Below are 22,137 nucleotides of genomic sequence, written 5' to 3' on the forward strand. Positions count from 1 at the left end.
TCAGGGGGTGTTTCCCAGGCTGAGGAAAGCTGAAATTCACCTGCACTGTGTGACTGGAGCTTCCTGGGAAGAGCTCTCCCCATCCACTCCTGGTTTATCACAGAAAACAGCAAGCCCTGCTCACTAACCTGACCTAAATCTGTCAACTGATCAATTCCTTCCCCATGGGGAAAAAATAAAATGGGGGAGGAAATCACAATATAGGTATTTTTAAGTGAAAACTGCAAGAAAAATACACAAAGCAGACACTTCTAATATCAAATTCACTCATCTCAGGAGTAAGTTAAAGGAAGATGGAGAAACCACGAGCCAGGGTTGTTGTGCTGGTCAAAATTCCTATGTGGGGAAAGGAGAAGAAGCTTTTCTAAACACAAGGATATCCCAAAACTGGCTGCAGCCTCCAGAGCCCCAGTCCTGCACACAGGGATGGTCCCTAGGGTGGCTCAGAAGCTCAGATTTACCAGAGAAGGTTTTTTCCAAGCTCCCAGCTCCCACCTGATTCTCTCTTATCAAACTGATATTTAGCTCCTTCTGACCCATGAAGCTCATCCCAAATGTGGAGCAGCTGGATACCAACCTGGGCTTCCACAGAATCCCCAAATCTGGCATTTTTGCTCATTTTGGCCCCTGTTAGAAGCCAAGAGCTCAACTCCGAGGCCAAGCTGCAGCTCCAAATCCTCACCATGAACACCTGAGATGGACAATCCTTCCCTCCTCACATACCCACTCTAGGTGGCCACAGGCACCTTGTTCATGTGTGCTTTATGGCCAGGAAACAACTGCACATCCTGAAATTTGTGTCAGCACTTATGGGACCTCACACATTCCCAGTCCACCAGTGGGGCTCCTAAACCTGGTGTAACGACTCCATCACCTCCTACCATGTTCTAAGGTAATTTATTTCACACAATGAAGTTCCATTTCACTTTGATTTTTTATCATTTTGTTCTCCATCTGTTGTGGTGGAGATCTCTCCACAGCCACAGCGTAGAGCAACTACAACAACTTTACTCCTCCTTGTCTCCTGCCAATCCACTGCTGTGGATTGTAACCAGCTCAGCACAGGGATGCTCCCAGGGAAGCAGCAGAAATCCACACTTGTGTAGCGGGATAGAATATAAGAAAATAAAGATAGTGTAGAAAGTAATCTTACCCCTAAGGAGTTGTAGCTGGGCCAATTATCAAAGATTAGGAGCAAGTCTAACTTTAACAGGCCACAGCTGTAACCAATGAGAAGAAGATGCTATGAAAGAGTGGGTGACTGGTTGAGAAGGGAGCTGGATTCAGTTGGCTGCTTTGTAAAGGAGAAAGGGTCAGTGCTCCGAGGAGATACCCACGAAAAACACCAAGAAGATACGAAACCTTTTTGATAAGGAGACAATGGTGTGGAACCCCTGCAGTAAGATGACAACACAACACTTGGAAAACCCACCTGCAAAACCAAACCAAAATCCCATCCCCTTTCCAGCATTTTGGGTGCCTCCAGCGTTTTGCACAGCTCAGCTGCTTTCCAAAGGTCTTCTCAGGTTGCTGCTTGCTCTGATGAATCTTAAAAATGTGCCAATTAATGCCACGTGGTTCCTGATTTCCAGAGGTGCTGATACCTCCTCTGCCCTGCTGGGAATCAACAGCAATGACAGATGTTCAGCCATGCTCCAAATCCAGCACCGAGCAGGCAGAGTGCCTTCCCTTCCTTTTATGTACTGCATATAACTGGGTTATCTAATCATGTAGCTATTGATTATTACTGTTATTACCTATTAAAAAGCTATTTTCTGCTGTTGGGGTGAATATCATGTTTTATTGACCTGTGTGATAACTATTAACCACATCTAATATTTTTCCTGAGGACCAATAAATCCGAGCATTCACAAAAAGATGTCGATACACGTAATTTTTCTTATACACATTCATTAGTGCAATTACCTCCTGCACGAGCTGCCAGGAGGATTCCCCTCACCCCTCCACTGAGAGAAAATTCTCGCAAGACTCTGGGGGTAGAATTTTTTGGGGGCAGCATTTTTTGGGGATAGAATTTCTTGGGGATAGAATTTTTGGTAGTAGCAGGCGGTTTCCCCTCACCCCTCCACTGAGAGAAAATTCTCACAGGATTTTTGGGATGGCATTTTTTGGGGATAGAATTTTCTTGGGCCAGCGTTTTTTGGTGATAGCATTTCTTGGGGGATAGGGGTTTTGGGGGGCAGCATTTTTTGGGGATAGAATCTTTTGAGAGCAGCAAAAGGTTTCTCCTTGCCCCTCTACTGACAGAAAATTCTCATAGGATTTTGGGCACAGCATTTTTTGGGGACAGCATTTTTCAGGTGTAGCATTTTTGGGGGACGGTATTTTTGGGGGCAGCACTTTTTGGGGGGTGGCAATTTTTTGAGATAGCATTTTTGGGGGTAGTATTTTTGGGCACAGCATTTTTTGGGGATATCATTTTGGGGGGGCAGGATTTTTCAGGCATAGCATTTTTTGGGTACAGCATTTTCTGGAGACGGCATTTTTTGGGGATAGCATTTTTTTGGGAGTGGCACTTTTTTGAGATAACATTTTTTGGGCACAGCATTTTTTGGGGATAGCAATTTTTGCATAGCTCCAACCCAGATCCCAAATCCTGCCCTTCCTAGAGGAAGCACCCAGGCCCTCCTCCCTGTGCATGTGTCTCTGGGTCAGATCCAGCCTTTCCATCACACACCAGCACAGCCTGTCTCACTTTGGGAATTATCTGCATCCCAGCCACATCGAACGAGCGAATAATTCTTTCGGATGAGGAACGCTCTGTGTAGGATGTTGACACATGCTATTATTTTACATACCTATTTCAGCTTGTATGCTTATTAGAATAAGGTCTTTATGCTAATTTGTAAATCAAATTCCCATAATTCTTGGCTTACTGATGCTAAAGGCCCAGCTAAATCTTCTATGACCTTTTAGCCTGGTTAATCCTTTTACGCGTGGCTGAGTGAAGAGTTTTCTTGTCTCTTCCACTCCCAAGTGCTGGGTGAGATTTTTGCCTCTTCCTTAAGAAATCCAGGTGGGCTCTGGGTCAAGGACATGGGGCACATGTGGGGACACCCCTTTGCTTTGAGCCAGGAAAGGGGGAAGGGAAAATTCTGCTGCCTGGGCCCTGTGTGAGGATATTTTGGATTTTCATTGCTGCTATTTAAAAATCACACAGAAGACACAGAGCAAACACAATGAGAGCTGTGTTGCCAAATTGCCACTCACTTCCCGAAGCCTGGAGCTATCCCAGCCCTCTGCAACCTCCCCTCTTCCCTTCTCCTTCCCCAAGTTGTGGCTGGACATTTTCTGGCTCCGTCCTTCTTGTGAGAGGATGCAATGGACACCCACAGCTCCTTCCCAAGGGGATGCAGCATCCAAAAAATGCCCCAGCCTCTCTCTCCAGCTGCCTTGGTGTCCAACCACCCTGGACATTCCAGGGCTCAGGGGGCTCCTTCCTGATGGGCACAGCCCTCAACAGCTCCCATTTTAGGGCCACAATTCCACAAATCCAACAAATCTACAGAATTTCCGCAAAAGCGAATCTGCAAAACTTAGAGGACCCACAGATGTTTGCACAAATGCAGGTGGTCAAACGCCTCTGAATTATCCCACTTCATGCTCCACTTTCCTTTCAAGCACACTCACAAACCACTTTTCTTATTGTTTGTTTGGCTGGAAATAGGGAAATGACCCAGAGGAGGACAGGCTGCTGCAGAGGGCAGCACGCATCTCTGGAGATATTTGGAGGAGGTTTGTGCCAAACTCAGTTTTCCTGCATGACAATTATTTTCGTGTCTTCAAACACAAGCCAGCTCCACTTCAGGACACCAAACAAAGGGGAAAACTTATGAATTCCAAAAACTGCTGGGATTAGCAGAAGAATTCATGAAGCAGAAGCACATTACTGCTGATTTTCAGCATTGCATACAAACCTAAATATCACCTAGGGCTTGAATGAACCCAATTTTCTCAAAACTCTCTTTAAAAGTTTGTGCTAAAATACAAAATCATTTGTAGGGTGTGTTTGAGGGTTTTCAAAATGACTCTTAAATAAAATTATGCAAGAAGAAACTCCCAAGGGGATTCCTTCGTTCCAACAATGCTGCAACTCCCAGCCCTAAAAAGGCCCCAACGTTTTGCTGCCCTGGGCAATTTTTCACCCAATTCCCCACAGATCTGCCCTGGGTTCTCCCCAGACCATGGAGTGTTGTGGCTCCCTGCTTTCCCTCACTCCAAGAGTGACTCAGGGACTTCTGGCACCCACATCAGGTTCCTGAAATGCAGGGAATTGGGGGATTTTGGGCTTAGGGAGTCAGCACATTCCTCCCCACTACTCTGCTGCCTAGGAGAGTTATAAAAATAATAAATAAAGAAATAAAAAACCCAACTACTTTTTGATCTAGAAGCTTGGAGAGGAAGCAGGAAGGATAACCAGAGGCATAGAATAAGACTGCAAGGAAGCCAGGTGAGGAGCCCCAAAGCAAGCATTAAGAAATAATAAAATAATGAAATAATAAAACAAATGAAGCACAAATTCCGAGCAGGAGAAGTGAGGAGGGAAAGGTGCAGCTCCATCCCTCTCCTGGGCAGCCCCGACCCTTCACACCCGCCCGGGTTCCCTGCAGGGGTGGGAGCGGGGGAAGCCCCAGGGATGCAGGAATGCCGGGCGGGCAGCAGCAGCAGCCCTGCGAGACGGAGAGCGGGAGGAAGGCGAAGAGGAGCGATGCCTCGGCACCGTGTGATGTGCATGTTAAGCAGCCTGTGCCGGTCGATACGGCACGGAGGGCTCTCCCCCCGCAGCAGCCGGCACGGTTTGCCCAGCAGACAGAAGTTTGTGGTGGGAGACACGCAGTGAGCATCCCTGGGCACCCCGCAGCCCCCAGCCCCACACCCCGAGCCCGCCCGGCTCCTGCTGCAGCGCTCCTCGGCGCACGGGGGACGAGCCTGGGCCGCTTTGGACATCCCCAGCCTTCCGTGGGCAGCGCAGAGGGAGCAGGATCCGGCTGTGGAGATGGAGGTGCATTCACCCCGCCGGGTGCATCCATCCTCAGGAGACCCCACATCCCCCGGGTGCATCCCTCTCGCCCAGGAACACTCGCACCGCCCCGGGGGTGCATCCCTGCTCCGAGGAGCGCCAGCATCCCCTCCCGGGGTGCATCCATGTCCCCGGGAAGTGCCCGCATCCCGCCCCGGAGCCCCGCTCCAGGCACAGCAGCATCCCCCGGCGCATCCCCTGGCGCATCCCGAGCTCCCGCGGCGGCCCGGGGCAGGATGCGGCTCCATCCTCTCCTCCCGTGGAGGAAACCCCGCTCCCACAGCCCCTCCAGATGGCTGCGAGGAGCCTAACGCGAGCTGACAGGCTCGGCGCTCCCGGCCAGATGGGGCTGGCTCCTGCCGCCTCTTCCCCCTCCTTTTCCCATCGCTTTTTGCTCTTTTTTTTCCCCTTGCACTGCCCCCACTCCCCTCCCAGCGCCGTCCCCCGGCTGGGGGGAGGCAGCCGTGCTGATCCGGGACAGGCTGGACCAGCGCTTCCCAACTCCCAGCCCGGCGGGAGCGGGGCTGCACCGAGTTTTTCGGACGACCTTGCTGGAAAAGCAAAGACGCGGGGGGAGCACGGAGGAACCCCGACATCCTCCAGCCTGTTGGCTCATTGACCCTGCCAGAACCGTGCTGGGATGGCAGAGTCCTTCTGCACCCGCAGAAATAACCAGGACGACAGGAGAGGAGCGGTGTCCCCCCCGCCGCCAGCCCGGTGCGCCGGGAATTCCTGCGCCGCACCCGCATCCGCATCCCCCGCAACTTCACGGCGGGCTGGAGACCCTTCCCCAGCTCTGGGGGGATCCTCATCCCCGCTCTGGGGGGATTCTCATCCCCCAGTCCCCTCGGAGGGCGCTGCTGTGGGACCGCGCATCCTCCGCCCGCCCGGGCTGCGTCCCCCGCCGCGTTCCCTACCTTGGGGGAGGAGGAGCGCGGCCATCCCGGCGAAGATCACCCAAGAGACGGGGTGGTGCATTCTGGCCTGGGCCATGGTTTTCCTTCTCCTTCCCCACTCACTGCCGGGCGGGGAAAGGTTTAAAATCCAGCGTTTTCCCGGAGCAAAGCGCAGGAAGAGGGGCGGGGGGGGGGAAGGAAAAAGGAAAGGGAAAAAAAAAAAAAAGGGAAAAAAGCACCGAAGGGTGGGGGAGGGGGGAAAAAACCCAAAAGAAAAAAAAAAGGGGGGGGAAGGGGGTCGGAAGGGGTTGCAGGTGCGAGGACAGGCGCTGCGTGCCCGCCGCTCCGGCCCGCACACGCCGCCCGGCTGCAACACGCCGCCGGCCGCGCACGCAGCCGCCCCCGCGCAGCACTCATTGGCTGCGGGGCCCCCCCGCGCCCGCACCCGCACCCTGCCGGCACCCGCACCCCCGCGGCAAAGGCACCCCGAGAACCCCAGGGGCATGTGCAACCCCAATATCTGCACCCCCAACATCTGCACCGCCAACATCTGCAACCCCGAACCCCACTAGCACCCGCACCCCCGCCACCCGCACCCCCACGGCAAAGGCACCCCAAGAACCCCGCCGACATCGGCGCTGCCAACATCTGCACCCCCGGCATCTGCACCGCCTAACCCCACCAGCATCCGGACCCCCAGCATCCCCAGCATCCAAACCCCCAGCACCCCAGCGGGAAAGACACCCCGAGCACCCCACCGGCATCTGCATCCCCAACACCTGCAGCCCTGAACCCCACCAGCACCCCAACACCTGCACCCCAGCGGCAAAGATACCCCAAGCACCCCGCAGGCATCTGCAACCCCATTTCTGTACCCCCAAAATCTGCACCGCCTAGCCCCACCAGCATCCGGACCCCCGCACCCCCGCGGCATCCGGACCCCCAGCACCCCCACCCCAGCGGCAAAGACACCCCGAGCATTCCACTGGCATCTACAACCCCAATTTCTGCACCCCCAACATCTGCACCCCCGGCATCTGCACCACCTAACCCCACCAGCATCCGGACCCCCAGCACCCACACCCCGGCACCCCAGCAGCAAAGACACCCCGAGCACCCCAGGGCATGTGCAACTCCAACATCTGCAGCCCCAAACCCCACCAGCATCCAGACCCCCAGAACCTGCACCCCCAGCACCTGCACCCCCAGCACCCCCGTGGCAAAGACACCCCAAGTACCCCACCGGCATCTGCACCCCCATTTCTGCACCCCCACCATCTGCACCCCCAACATCTGCACCTCCTAACCCCACCAGCACCCGCACCCCGGCACCCCCGCCGCAAAGACACCCTGAGCATCCCTCCGGCATCTGCACCACCAATTTCTGCACCCCCTAAGCCCACCAGCATCTGCACCCCCAGCACCATCGGCACCTGCAGTCCCCAACTTCCCCCTGGCATCCACACCCCCCCAAACTGCCCCCCCGGGCATCTGCAGCCCCCTCACCCCATCAGGATGTGCACCCCCCCATCCCTCAGCATCCACATCCCCCTCAGTGTTGGCAGCTGCACCCCCAGAGTTCCCCCCTCCATTTGCATCCCCCAGCTCCAACATCCCCCCAAATTCCGCTGGCAGCCAGCACACACATCCCCTGGGCATCTGCACCCCCTCCATCTGGATCTGCATCCCGCCAGCTCCAGCATCCCACCAAACTCCCCTGGGCATCTGCACCCCCTAAATTCCCCCACCATCTGCCCCCCCCACATTTCCCCTTTAGTGTTCACTCCCCTGCTCCATCATCTGCACACCCCACAGCACCCTTGAAACCCCCCAAAGCTCTTCCCCTCTGGGAAAGGGGGTGAATCCCTCCTGGAGCATGCTGTGACTCAGTTTCCCCACCTGCACGGTGATGGGAGGGATTCACACACACACACCCCTCCTGTGTCCCACCTGCCTGGCCCTAACGGAAGAGGGGCACCTGATCTCTGCAGGACAGCCCTACAAGCCTCTTCCCCTTGTGCACCTAAACCCATGTGGAAATTACTCTAAAAGCAAATTTAGTAAGGAAAATCTCTTCAGTTTGGAGCAGAAATCTCCTTTTAGTCCAGGTCAAGGGGGGTTTTCCATGCTGCAGCCACACTTATCTGATTCCTCACACCAAGCCCACCTCCTGCTCTGAGCAGCATCTGTGCCCCTTGGGCCCAGCTCAGGACTGAACACACTCCTGTAACTTCAGCTCCTTGCCCATGCCAACCACTGGTCCCTATTTCACAATACCAGGAATAAAATAGACTTCTATCCACTTCAGGATTCCCAAACCAAACACATCTCTCCACACCACAACCCAGCATCAAGAGCATGACACCCACATGCCCACACAGAAAAGGTCCTTGAAACAAAAACCTTAAATTATTCCACCCTTTGTCCAATAAAAAGAATATCTGAGGCTCAGAACCCCCAGAGACCCCTTTAAAACAACCTAAATAAAAACTATCACATTAAATATTATTTTCATAAGTGATAAGGATGTCTCATTTGATTGCTCGAGGTGACTCACAGCCCCTTCAAACAACATTATAGCCAGGAAAAAAATGACAAAGAGGAAAAAAAAATTAAGGATATTCTGGCTTTTTGTATTTATGCCTCCTCAGAGGCTTCCAAAAATCTGAGCTGTTCACTTTGCAATTCAGAAGAAGACTTGGCTGCGAACTCTTGGAAATCCAGCTGTGTTTCTCTCTCTATCACCCAGGGACTCTCTGAGTCAGACCCAGGCCAGTCCTTGTGCTGCAGGAAGGTGACAAAGCACAGGTCCCTCTGCTCAAGCCCCATCCTCAGATCTGACAAGGATTCAAATGTCAAACGTTGGGAGGGATTGGCAGCTCGGGCTGGGTGTTCCCACCTGCCCTGTTTGATGCCTGCCCGTCCCTGCCACCAGCCAAAGGGTGACACTGTCCCCAGCCACAGACACAATGCATTTACCCATCCTTGGGTGCTCCCCAGCACCTCCAGTGCTGTGATCCACCAGTTTCCATGAGGAGTTGCCAAAAAGTAGCTCAGGCTGGTGCAGAGGGCTCTTGCTCTCCTTCCTTTCACCTCCCAAGGCTTGGTTCCATCCACAGCCCTTAAGGAGTTCCAATGGACCCACCACCACCTCCTGGTACCACCAGGAGCACCCCACACCCTGCCAGGGCCTGCAGCACCTCCCAGGTCATTAGGACAGCAAGAGCTAATGAGCACCGTGGCATTAATGACCCAGTGGTGCAGCAGGACGCTGCTCCAGAGCCTGATACAGAATGTGGAGGATTTCATCTCGTCACGATGTCAGGGCTGGGAGCACAAATCCACTGCTGCCCCAGGGACTCCCAGCTGATGGAAAACCCCTGGAGAGGGGGAAAGATTCCTAATCCCATCCCATCTCACCCTCCACACCATTCCTCCTGCATAAATTGCCTTCCATGAGATGCCACACAGCAATTTTTACCACCCTTGGCAAAGCACCTTTGAGCCCCAGCTTGCCCAGCCAGCGACTGTGCTTGGAGCAGCTGGAAATGGTCAATTAGGTTGGTTTGGTTTATTACCAACACATTATGCTTTAAAAAACACAACTTGCCTGCCTGTTTGCCTAAGCAGGGAGAGCAGTTTCTAAGTCAGCCCTACGCAGTCGCTGCTCTTCCTACAGATTTGCTCCATGCATTATTAATCCACACAGCGCCTGCTCTGAGCACAGATATTTACCAGTGCACCAGAACAGCTCTTAAGGAGCCTTTGGCTTGTGGCTTTGTGGAACATCAACTTTTCATGTTGAGCAGCAGGTGATGTTCAACAGAATGCCTTGCAATAAATGCCTAATATCTCCATTACATTCGTCCATATCTATGTGCTGGGATGATAGGAACATGCAGATAGCAGGGCTGCACTCCTGAGATAGGGATGGGGGGACAAGTTATTCATTGGAAATCTTATATAAATATATATTTATACCTGGTGTTAACAGGGACACCATCCCTCCATGCAGAAGGCTCCTCTCAGCAGAAATTCCTGCAAAATTTCTATGAAATTCAATTTTTTTTCTGCTCCCTAAATCTGAATAAAAGCCCAAAACACAACACCTTGGCTAAAAGTCTGCAGGGAAAGAAAAAAAAAACCTGATGTGCTGCTTTGCAAGAAAACCTCTAACTGGCTCTAAAAGGAGCGCTGTGACCTTGCTGAGCAGCACTGCATAATTTTTAATAGACATTTTTTGCTGGAACTGACATACTCCCAGGCGTGGTTTTACTTCACTAACATTTTTTCCAGAGGGAAATGCCATGTTTCATTGGAGTTTTTTTCATCATCCCTCCATATACATCCCTATAATTACTGTATGCATTACAATAGCATTGGCGTGCCTTTGATAAGATCCTGGTTCCATTATGCTCCACTCCGTGTGTACACCCGGTAAAAACAGTCCCTCCCTTGAGCTCTTCAAGTCAAAATAGAGAAAGCAGAGGAAGGTGTTGAGACAAGAGCAAATTACTTCTCATTTTAGGGCTGGAAAAATAAGACTTGGGAAGGCTAAGCCACCACATGAGGCCAGGGAGGGAATTTCCAGCTGTGTCATGAACAGAACCAAAACCTCCCAGATTTTCAGGCTTGCAGGGCTCACCTGCTTCCCCATCTGAAATGACTTCTCCTCGTGGCTCCCCAGTGCAAGGGGAGAGTTAAAACAACGCTTCCACCACTCTGCCAAAAACACAAGCTTGAATTATGTGCAAAATGACCCTTTTTTCTTGACAATGGGGAGAATTTGTAAAGCTCCACGCATAGCCCTGCCCACGTGTCCACACAAAGGCATTCCAGCACCCCCGTGCCCTGGACACACGGAGCCAGGCAGACTCGTGCCCACGGGTGCCCAGCTCTGCTCCTTCAATTACACCTCCCACGGGTGAGAAAGATAAGCCCAAACGGAGCAGCTGCATGAAGGGAGGAAGCCTATAAGTTATTCATAAGTTCAGGCTCAAGCTCCTCTCTTGCTTTCACTCCATGACACCTTCAAAACATATTATTCATCTATTTTTTTTTCCCTCCTCTGGGAAGGGAGATGGTAATTGTAGTAAATATATCACTGCCAAGTCATCCCCGCAGCCTCCGAGGCGCGAGGGGCAGGGATCTGAGGCAGCAGATTTGGGATGCCTGGGATCCGTGAAGGGCATCCTCAGGCTGCTGAGCACTGGGGGGGAACCCCCATCCCCTCATCCATCCCATCCTTTGGGATAAAAACCCCACAATGCCCACTTGTCAGAACCCAGGGCATCCCTCTGGCTGTCCTGAGCAGCCCAGACCCCTGCCAGGGGGCTCAGAGACCCTGGCACAGAGCCCAAAATGCCCTGTGGTGTTGATTATGACCCATGGAACAACTTACCAACCTTATATGAAGATCTGAACAGTTTAAGTAGAATATTAGTAAAGTTATCATGGGGTGGAAAAGTAGATTTTGGCGTTTTTGGTATGGGGGTTCAGGGGGCAAGATGGAGGGATCTGGGCATGTCCAGCCTTTCTCCTTCTTCTTCTTGGCCTCCATCTTCTGCTGTGATGGTGGCGCTTTTGGATTGGTTTAGAGTAGAAGCTCACTGTCTAACATAGGTGATAGGTATTGGAAAGTAATTGTAAACATTGCACATGTAGTTTTTAGTATAAAGAGATAACACTGCCCCGGGGGCAGGCAGAGTGCCTGGACGGACCTCAGCAGGGCAGGAGAAAGAATTTTATAGATAAGGAACAATAAACAACCTTGGGACCAAGAAATGAAGAGTCCTGACTCCTTCTTCAAGCGCCGGGCTGGGAAAAGAGACTTTTGAACTCTTCTTGGGGTCACTCTGACCAGCAAGAGATCCTGACACCCACTGAGCACCTGCAAGTTGTTCACAAGACTTTCCCAGCAAAATCAGACTGGGACACCAATTCCCTCAGAATGCTTCATGCCATTTTCATCCCATCCTGCTGGCATTTGGGTCAATTTTGGCTGTTTCTGGCTAACAAATTTAAAAAAAAAGCCACTGAGCACTGGGGGAGAACCTCCACCAACCCCCATCACCTCCATCATCCCATCCTTCAGGATAAAAACCCCACAATGCCCATTGAGCACCTGCAAGTTGTTCACATCCATCCCATCCCCTCCACCTTCTCATCCTTCTGGATAAAAACCCCACTGAGCACCTGCAAGTTGTTTGTCAGAGTTTTCCCAGTAGAGCTCAGACTGGGGCACCAACTCCCTCAGGATGCTGCACATCATTTTCATCCCATCCTGGTGGCATTTGGGTCAATTTTTGGCTGTTTCTGGCTGACAAATAATAAAAAAAAGCCACTCTCACTGGCATCCCTGCCTGCAGAGAGCCTTTGGAAGCGAGAGCCACAGCTCAGAGGTTTTGTTTGCCCTCTCAAGGCTGCTCCAGACAGAATAATGCTCCTGCCAACTGAAGCAGCTCTCCTTGAGCTCGAGAGGTTGGTTTTTCTGAATGCAGCGACACGGATCCTGGTCTGGGCCCCATAGCACAGAGGATTTGTTGTATTCCAGTGCAAAAATAACCCTGAAAGCAACAGCCATGCCCCCACCAGGGAGGGGAGGGCTCCAGCATCAGCGCAAGGCGCCTGGGAGGGGAGGGAGACACGGGGCATGGATTTTATTTGTCCTCGATTCCCAGGGAGGTCATTTACTGCAGTGCCCCTGGCACTTCCCCAGCCCTTTTCTAGCACATTTGATTCTTGTGAGTTTTCTTAATCTCATCTCCTTCATTGGTTATTGCTCTTTCAGTGCTGAACTCAGCAAGATCGCTTGTGTTTAGAGAAAGATTAGCGCTGAGTACATTAAACACGGTAATGCCATGTACTGTAGGGCACCAGGTCACTGCCCCAGCTCCACAGCACCTTCCCAAACCCCAGCCCTCTGCTGGAGGCTGCTTTCAGCTACATCTGCAGCACCTCTGGCATCCCAGCTCCTTGGGAGATAAAAACCCAGCAGCTCCAGCACTGGGCACACCTTGTTTCCCCTTCAAATTGAAGCTGGAGCTGGATGTGATGGGATCACCCCACCCAAGCTGGGACATTCTGTGGCTGTTTGATGGCAAATTAAGTGCTGAGTGACAACGTGGTTTTCACAGTAGAAGAAGCAGAAAGAAAGGGTGGATGGGCCCCATAGCACACCTTGTTTCCCCTTCAAATTGAAGCTGGAGCTGGATGTGATGGGATCAGCCCACCCAAGCTGGGAGATGGTAATTGTAGTAAATATATCAAATTGAAGCTGGAGTTGGATTTGGTGGGATCTCCCCACCCAATCTGGGACATTCTGTGACTATTTGATGGCAAAGTGCTGAGGGACAAGGTGGTTTTCACAGCAGAAGAAGCAGAAGGAAAGGGTGGATGCAGAAGGGTTGGATCTCCCACCTGGACATGAGACAGCACCATGCAAGAGCCACCCAGAACCCTGCCAGGCTGAATGTCCCCAAACATCCCAAATCTGCAAGCTCAGTGCCCTGAGTCCCTGCAGGAAGGTGATGCCCACAGTGCCCTGCTCTTATCCAGTGCACAAGGATGGGGCATCTGTATTACCCAGGGAAATGTTTTTCTCTAGAAAATGTTATTCTCTACATAAAATTCCAGATTTCCAGCAACATAGCAGCAAACCAAGGTGGTAAGAGCCTCTGGAGAGCTGCTCAGTGGCCATGCTCTGCTTGGTCTCACTATTTCCTCCATTCATTCCCTTCCATCAAACCATTTTTCTCTGTATTCCAAAGACGTTGCAGGGATGCTTCCCATCACCCACCCCGAGCTGGGGCTCGTGCTGCCATCAGTCCCCATCCCAACTGGACTCTTATCGTGGCTCACCACCCCCTCTCCCTGCTTTCCAGCTGATTAAAAGTCTGTTTGCCTACGGATTACAAGGAGGCAACAAGTCCACGTGGGAAGAGGCACCGTTGCATGGGCAAAGTCTCTGCAAACAGATGGCTGGAGGAGATAGTGGCTGTTTGCTGCCTGTGTGTGCTGCTGGGCTTGGGGGTGACACAGCCCTGGCACATCCCTGCCTTCCCTTCCCTTTTGTTCCCCTCCTCAAGCTCCCTCTGTGGCTTGGGGAGTGAAGACAAAGACTCAGCCAGCTGCCCAAGTCTGTCCTGGAAGGTGTTGGAAGATGTACTCACCCTCAAATTTTTGCATTTCTAATTATCTCTTCCAAATTCATAATGGGATATTAAATTCTCAGGGAGGGAAACTCTTTCACAGCTTTTTTCCAGCTCCTCTGGAGCTTGAGGTCACATTGAAGAGGCTCAGCAGTGACCCACCACACCAATAAAGGAACCTGCAGGCACCTTGATGTCTCAGACAATCCCACCTCAAGAGAGCTCTGTGGAAGCTGGGAACAGGCAGAAACCCACCAGAAATTATTGATTGATAGATATTCTCAGCTCTGGAAGGTGCAGCAGTGGAAACACCTTTGCTGCAGCGCTCAAAGCCACCCAGCATCTGCTCTGCTCCCTGGAGCTGCAGTGACACCTCCAAATGCAGCCCAGCCTCCCAGCACCAGCCAACCCCTGGCAGGTCTCAAACACCACATCCTTTGTACTCCAGATGAAGGGGAGAATAAACATGCACGTTACAAAACACTGGCTGTGATGAAAGCACCATTTGAGACCCTGCAGACTGTCTAGGGATTTTTTTTGCCATCTAATTCACATCTCCCACTCTCCATCTGCCAAAAGAGGAAGGCAGGTAAACCCTGGGAGGAAGGGGATTCGTATTCCCCAAATAACCCTCATTTGCAATTTTAGCTTCTCCCGCTCATCCTGCCACCCCAAACTAATTGCATTCCCCACACCCTCCTCCTCCTCCTCTTTCTCCCCCATCCCAAGCTTTAAAAGCCCGTGGTGTTATACAGCAGGCTCAAAGCACGTTCAAGATTAGTCCTGCAACCTGCCTGGCAGAGCTAGAAAATTGAATGTGGTAGGAAAAAAAAAAAAAAAAGGGAAAAAAAAAAAAGAAAAAAAAACCAGAAAAAAGAAAGAGTCAGCTCTTGTCAGGAGTGTGGTAGTACAAGGAAGTAATTTTTCTCTCCCCATTTCAGCTGGACGTTGCTGTTTATGTCTGCTGCATCCTTTCTTCTCCACTGTGCAGCTGTAGCATTGGGAAATTGGAGAGGGGAGGCACGGTGGCGAAGGCAATAGCAATTGAAATTGGATCCTATTGAATTTTCAATAGGACACCAAAATATATCCATATTTCAGCGTGAGATTGCATGGACGTGGAAGTCAACAGTGGAATCTGTGAATGGTCGTTTGGAATAATTACAGTGGGGGGAAATCATCAGAATAATGAGCAGTTGCTCCCAGAATATTCAGGGAAATGAAATGCTGACTGCTGTTTATTAAACAGGGCTTTATTTCCAGTTTAGGGTGTTTGGGATGGAATTAGATGGCAAACACACAGCATCACTGAATGACTGGGAAAACCTGGGATCACTGATGCTGCTCCAACTGCCTCATTCATTCCCTTCAGCCCTTCCATCTTCCTGCCTTTCCCTGTGGTTTCCTCACCCTTCCATTCCCTCCCAGCCACTGCAGCCTCTGCAAGGGGCTGTCAGGCAGCTCTGATGCCACAGGAGATAAAAAGATGGTCCCTGCCCTCCAGTCCCCCCATGAACACCAAGGGACACCAGTGCAGCCAGCAGGAACAAAGCACAGTGAGGTGGGATGGCACTGATAAAGCCAAGAACCAGAGGGTCACCCCTTAGCAGCTGGAATTTTCAAAATATTTCAAGTTTTGGTTTGGTTTTTTTCCCCCACCGATATCCTCAGGAAGATGCTGCACAGCCCACCCACACCCCCACGCCTCCAACACTGCCTGGCACACATTTAACTGATTGTTTTCTTTAACAAGACCATAAAAAAAAAGAAAAAAAAAAACCTCTGCAGCACAGCAGAGAGCCCAAGCACAACTACCAGGTTTGAAATATCCACTTGAAAAATTAGCAGGAAGAGCACACACTTATATGAAAACCAGGCAGATTCTGGAAACTTATATTTCGGGAGACATACTAATGTGTCACCTAACGGACATTTTGTGACACATGCTTTGTGAAATAGAAAATAAAGGATCAAAAAGCCATGGAAGCCTCAGAAATGCAGAGCCCAGAGCTCGCTGGGGGTTGTTCCTGCTGTCCCCATGTGAAAAACGCCAATCACTTGTTTTTAAAATTCTAAAAGTTTAATAGGAATAAAATGGTTATAAAAATAGTAATACAACTAGAGTAATAATAATTTGGACAATTTGAATTAGGACAATATGAGACAATAAATACAAAGAGTTATGGACAGTCTGGGTACATTTTCTGGGCAAAATAAGCCCAAAAAAGGACCCACGTTAACAGAGGATTAACCCTTAAAAAAACCAGCCTGTTGTATATTCATACACTTCATACATGATGCATAAATTCCATTCAAACACAGGATTCTGTCTGGTCATCATCAACTTCTTCCTCCGAATCCTAACAGTGCCTTTGAGGTGGAAGTTCGTTTCTTCTGATAATGGGGCAATAAATTCTCTTTCTCTGAAAGATTCAGGTGTCCTGTGGCTGCTATCTCACTGCAGATCCTTTCTTTAAAAAATGTATCCTACATAGCATAGTTTCTATTTTAACAATTTCTATAACCTAAAACTATATTTAACACACTACTTAAGAGAATTAATACAGTATCACTTTCTAACACAACACATATAACATTCGTTTTAATATTTGCGAAGAGCCAATCATAAAATACATGCATTTTTCACACCCACATCCCAGAAGGGATTTGAATGAGAATGTTGCATTTCGAGAGCAAAAAGAGGAGCAGGAGGCCACTGGGGATGGGAGTCCTCATCATTCTCCCCCTCCTCCCAGCTCTTCCCCAGCTGCTCATGCCTCCTCCCAGCACCCGGATCAGCCGAGGAAGGAGACATGAAGTTTTAAGGAGATGGAAGTGCCTGTGTGTATATGCACATGATTTAGACATCTCAAAAGATTTCACACTGTATTTCACATAATTCACATTTCTAAGCTTCTCCCTTTGCAATGCAGGAGGTGAGCATAAATGAGACAGGTCAAAAGCCTCATAAGCTTTGAAACAGCTCCAGGTTTTCAAAATCATATTTAAAATCTTCCAGTTCTGGATGGAGCAGGGCTACCTAATGCCAGCCAGATGAAACCAGGCTCCCAAAGCCCCACTGTGCTGGCACTTCACACCTCACAGCCAGAGGATAAACCACCCTCGGTGCTTTGACAAGTGCTCTGTGCCCTCCAGGCACGCATCATCTTGCAAACAGAAAACCTCAGACCTGGAGAAAACCAAAAGCAAAAATAAGGAACCTCAGAGACGCCTGCTCCTCGAGGTGATGCAGCATCCAGCATGGCCAGGAGAGCTGGGGTGGCTTCACATCAGCCTGCAAGGAGAAAAGGATGCTGATCCCACACAAAATGCAGAGATTTTTTACTGTTTCTTGCTATTTTAGTCGCTGGGGGGACCAACAAAACTATTTGAACAATTTTTTATGAGCGTAACAGAGGATTCACACAGGATCCTACCCTGTTGCACAGAATCCAGAGGTGGGAAATGCAAGAGGCTCCACAGGAATTTTGGGGGCTGATTTGGGGGTAACACTGTCCTCAAGCACTGAGCACCCCCCGCTCCTACCAGGATTTGTCCACAGGGATGCGGGAGAAGTGCCTGGTGTAAAACATAGGCAGAGCAGGGAATTCTGGCTGTGCCCCAGCAAAAACAGGGCCCAAAGCAATTCAATCCATTGGGGAAAAAAGACAGACTGATTATAAATGTATAGCCTATAAAATAACACCAGAGATCTTTGGGAGCTCTGCCACATCCCTCCATGCTCACTCACAATATCTCTTCACACTCTGCAATTCACTGGCCTCTGTTTCTCTGCACCACCTCTGCTCTGCAGCAAAGCCAACTTCCGGCACTGGGAGAGAAAAAACAACTAAAAAACCCACAACAAAGCAAGGATCCAACACCATAAAAATAAATTAAAACCCCTAGAGGACACTGAGGAGAGTTGTGGCTTCTTTTACTGCATTTTCCAAGGTGCTGTTTAAACACAGACAGGGGAAGGTGCATAAATACATCAGCTCAGCCCTCTGGCCTGCAGAAGCGTTGGCAGAGCACAGAGAGCACCAGGAGCTGGGATAATTGTATTTTTGTCTCCTTTTTGTCTCCCTCCAGCCAGCACAGCCACAGCCCTGCCTGGGATCTGCTCCTCCAGCCCCACACAAGGGATCTTAGCACTGACCTGCTCCATGCTGAATTAAGTGAGAAATAACTGCTCAAGATGATGTCAAACTGCCTTCCCAGATCACCCATTCCTGTGCAAAAAGGATCAGGGTTGAGTTTTCCTGGCCCTCATGGCTCCAAGGTGTGGGTCTGTTTTAAAAACTTCACAGAATCACAGAATGACCAGTTTGGAAGAGACCCCAAAGATCATCGAGTCCAACCCAGCCCCAACACCTCAACTAAACACAGTGCCACATCCAGGCTTTGTTAAACACACCCAGGGATAGAGACTCCATCCCTGGGAGCCATTCCAGAACTTTATCACTCTTTCTGTGAAAAACTCTTTCCTGCTATCCAACCTGTATTTCCCTTGGTGCAGCTCGAGGCTGTGTGCTCTGGCTGTGTCAGTGCTGCTGCAGAAAGAGCCCAGCCCCAGCTGAGCACAGGCACCTTTCAGGAGCTGTGAGAGTGATGGGGGCAGCCCTGAGTCTCCTTTTCTCCAGGCTGAGCACCCCCAGCTCCCTCAGGGGCTCCTCACAGGGTTTGTGTTCCAAACTCCTCACCAACTCCATTGCCTCCTCTGGACACATCCCATTCCAACGTTCTCCATGGCCAGGGACACCTTGCACTAGAGCTGCTCAGAGCCACATCCAGCCTTGAGCAGCTCCAGGGATCCAGGGGCAGCCACAGCTTCTCAGCTGTGCCAGGGCCTGCCCACCCCCACAGGGAAGAATTGTTCCCAATATCCCATCCATCCCTGCCCTCTGGCAGTGGGAGCCATTCCCTCTGTCCTGTCCCCCCATCCCTTGTCCCCAGTTCCTTTCCACGGAACCTTTCCAGTTTCCTATCCTGGTATTCCTTTAGGCCCTGGAAGGAGCTCTGAGATCTCCTTACAACCTTCTCTTCTCCAGGATTTTCCTCCCCTTATCCTGTCCCTCCAGACCTGTGTCCAAAGCTCCTCTTCAGCTCTTCTGGAGGTGAAGCCATCCCCAGCCCCTTTAGGCACTGGAAGGAGCAACACAAAATCCCAGAAAGGTTTGGGTTGGAAAGGACCTTGAAGCTCATCCAGTTCCACCCCATACCATGGGCAGGGACACCTTCCATTGTCCCAGGTGCTACAACGCCCTCCAACCTGGCCTTGGCACTGCCAGGGATCCAGGGGCAGCCACAGCTGCTCTGGGCACCCTGTGCCAGGGGCTCAGCACCCTCACAAATGAGATTTTTTTTTCCAATGTTCCATCTAACCTGTCTCCTGTCAGTCCAAACCCATTTTCCTTCCCCAATCTCCCCCCTGGATGGCCCAGAGGAATCAGCCCAGCCCCAGCACGAGGGGTTTGGGCAGAGCCTCTGCTGTCCTGTGATGAGCCTGGTGCAAAGGGGAGCTTGGGAATTCCTGGAATACAGAGAGGATAACCCAGGGCTGCCCTGGTGCTGCCCCTGACCCAGCCTCCCTCCTCCCTGATTGCTCCTAATGCCATACCACTCAGCATAATAAATATTGTTAAAAGCAAAAGCCTCTCTGGAGACGTCGGCTCTTGGGCGCAGGTGTTCGGGCTGTGGTAATTGGGTGAGTCATTCATTAAAGGAAATGCAATTTAAAATCTATTACATTCTTTAAAACACAAAGCTTTTGATTTGTCCCACCCATTTCTGGCCCAAACCCAGTATCCAGGGTTCTCCTGTGCCTGTCAGGCTATTTCTGCAGTGGAGCAGCACAACACAGACTTCACCCTCTCCCATCCCCTGAATCTTGTTGACTTGCAAAATCTCCCCTCCGTTTTGCAAATAATTTCTAATTTTTATCAAATAACCAAAGAGGGGAAGCTGGATAAACCTGGATACATCACCCCAGTGTGTGAGGATAAATTGGATGATAAAACACAGCTCAGCTGAAGGACACAGGGAAACTCTTCAGTCCTGGGGGGGAGAGGAAGGAGTTTGATCAAAGAAAATGCCAGGTGATGTCTCCCAGCAGGGAAAGACACTGCAATAACCAACAACTAAAAAGTTAAAGACAGACAAATTAAATACAGCACAAATGTTTAGCAGCAAAGGTGATTAACCTTTAAAAGCCACTACCAATGGCAGCCCTGGGTTCAGCATCTCCTGAGATCCTTAAATCAACCCTGAACACCTTTTCAGAAGATTTATGTTCGACAAACACCAAATCCAAGGCTCAGGAAAGAGGTATCTAATGACTTTCCAGGGCCTGTTTGTGTGATCTAAAAGTCCCTTCTGGCCCTAAATTCATTGCAGTGCTGCAGCTGATCTTGGGAAGCAAAATCCTGCCTGGCCAACCCTGAAATCAAGACCCAAAGTCAGTCATTGAAGTTGCCACAATTGCCTGAAATTCAAGATAAACCAAATGGGGGAAGGTTCAATCAAACCTTCTCCCTCTGCCATATCCTCCTGTGCAATTGCTGGTGAATTTTGGGGAGAATCAAGCACAAAATGGTGGCTGGAGAGATCATCCTTGAGGATAATTCAGAATAAATTCAATTTGAGAATATGAAAATTGAGAATAATCTGGAGAAGGAGAAGGAGAAGGAGAAGGAGAAGGAGAAGGAGAAGGAGAAGGAGAAGGAGAAGGAGAAGGAGAAGATCAGAACAAGCTTCTAAGTCTAATTTTTCAAATCAAGACAAGAAATAAGTTGACCCAAGCAGCTGCCCTAGCTTTGCAGGTACCCAAATACTGGTGACAATGAGCAGCTCGGTGCCATTGGTGAGGAAGGCACCAGGACAGGTTGTCCTGCTCCTTGGGCAGAACAAGCAGTGACAGAAAAGCCACTTTAGAGCAGTGTAATTGCAACAGCAGCGCAAGTTCTGTGTACACAAACCTACTGGCAGAGGGAAAATCACACTTGCAGCCAGCAATATTCGAGTGGCAAACACTCCCAGTGCCAAGGTCTGCTGTGGCTCCTTCTCTCTGCCTTTCCTTTCCAGGAGGATGCCCTTCATTTGCTCTTGCCCCGAGCTCAGTGATCCTCAGGAGTCACTGGAGCTTTCTGGAGCTCTCCTTGAGCTTATTCTGCACCATCCCCAAATCCCCCAGGCTCCTGCACAGCCTAAAGACATCCCTGAGGAGGGGGAGGATGCTGCCCAAGACACTCCCATGGTCACAGCACTTTTCCAAACACCCAAATTCAGCGTGAAGACAGCACATGGGTCTCACCTGAGTGTTAAACCACCTCATACAGAGCCCAGCCCAGCATCACCTCCTGTTCAGATCACTGCTGATTTATGTCCGCAGCACAGACCTGGTCACAGCCCCATTCTCCCTCTCCGCTCCAAGAGCATGGAATGGTTTTGGTTGGGAGGGACCCTAAAGCCCATCCCATTTCTGGGGCCATGGGCAGGGACACCTTCCACTGCACCAGGTTGCTTTGAGAGTCTCAAACCATTGTAGTAGAGAAGTTGCTGGACCCAGAATCCAGTGCCAGGGCCTTTCCACCCTCACAGAGAAGAATTTATTCCCAATATCCCATTCTTGGCCTCCATCTTCTGCTGTGATGTTGGCACTTACAGGTTGGTTTAGAGTAGAAGCTCAGTGTCTAACACAGGTGATAGGTATTGGAAAGTAATTGTAAACATTGTACACGTAGTTTTTAGTATAAACACATAACACTGCCCCAGGGGCCAGGCAGAGTGCCTGGAACTGTCCTGCTGGACGGACCTTGGCAGGGCAGGAGAAATTTTATAGATAAGATACAATAAACAACCTTGAGACCGAGAAATGAAGAGCTCTGACTCCTTCTTCAAGCGCCGGGCTGGGAAAAGAGACTTTCCAACTTTTCTCGGGGTCACTGTGAGCAGCAGAGACCCCAACACCCAGTGAGGCTCTGAGCCCCAGCCCTGCATCCCCTGGCTGCCAACTCACCCTGTGCCCGGGGATGCAGCCCTGCCTGCTGTG

General features: G+C 50.6%; 1 protein-coding gene across 2 annotated transcripts in view; it reads right to left on the reverse strand.

The window, feature by feature from the left end:
* Positions 1-6,139, reverse strand: part of LOC135457426 (protein CEPU-1) — a 391,621-nt gene extending 385,482 nt beyond the window's left edge. Inside the window, exon 1 of one of the 2 annotated variants that reach the window (XM_064731994.1) lies at positions 5,959-6,139. In XM_064731994.1, the coding sequence (XP_064588064.1) occupies positions 5,959-6,034 (76 nt within the window). In that variant the 5' untranslated portion in view covers positions 6,035-6,139. The remainder of the gene's footprint in view (positions 1-5,958) is intronic. The other variant, XM_064731998.1, reaches the window with a different exon arrangement.
* Positions 6,140-22,137: the final 15,998 nt, after the last annotated feature.

The sequence above is a fragment of the Zonotrichia leucophrys genome, chromosome 24, assembly GCF_028769735.1.
Source record: "Zonotrichia leucophrys gambelii isolate GWCS_2022_RI chromosome 24, RI_Zleu_2.0, whole genome shotgun sequence".
Taxonomy (NCBI): domain Eukaryota; kingdom Metazoa; phylum Chordata; class Aves; order Passeriformes; family Passerellidae; genus Zonotrichia; species Zonotrichia leucophrys.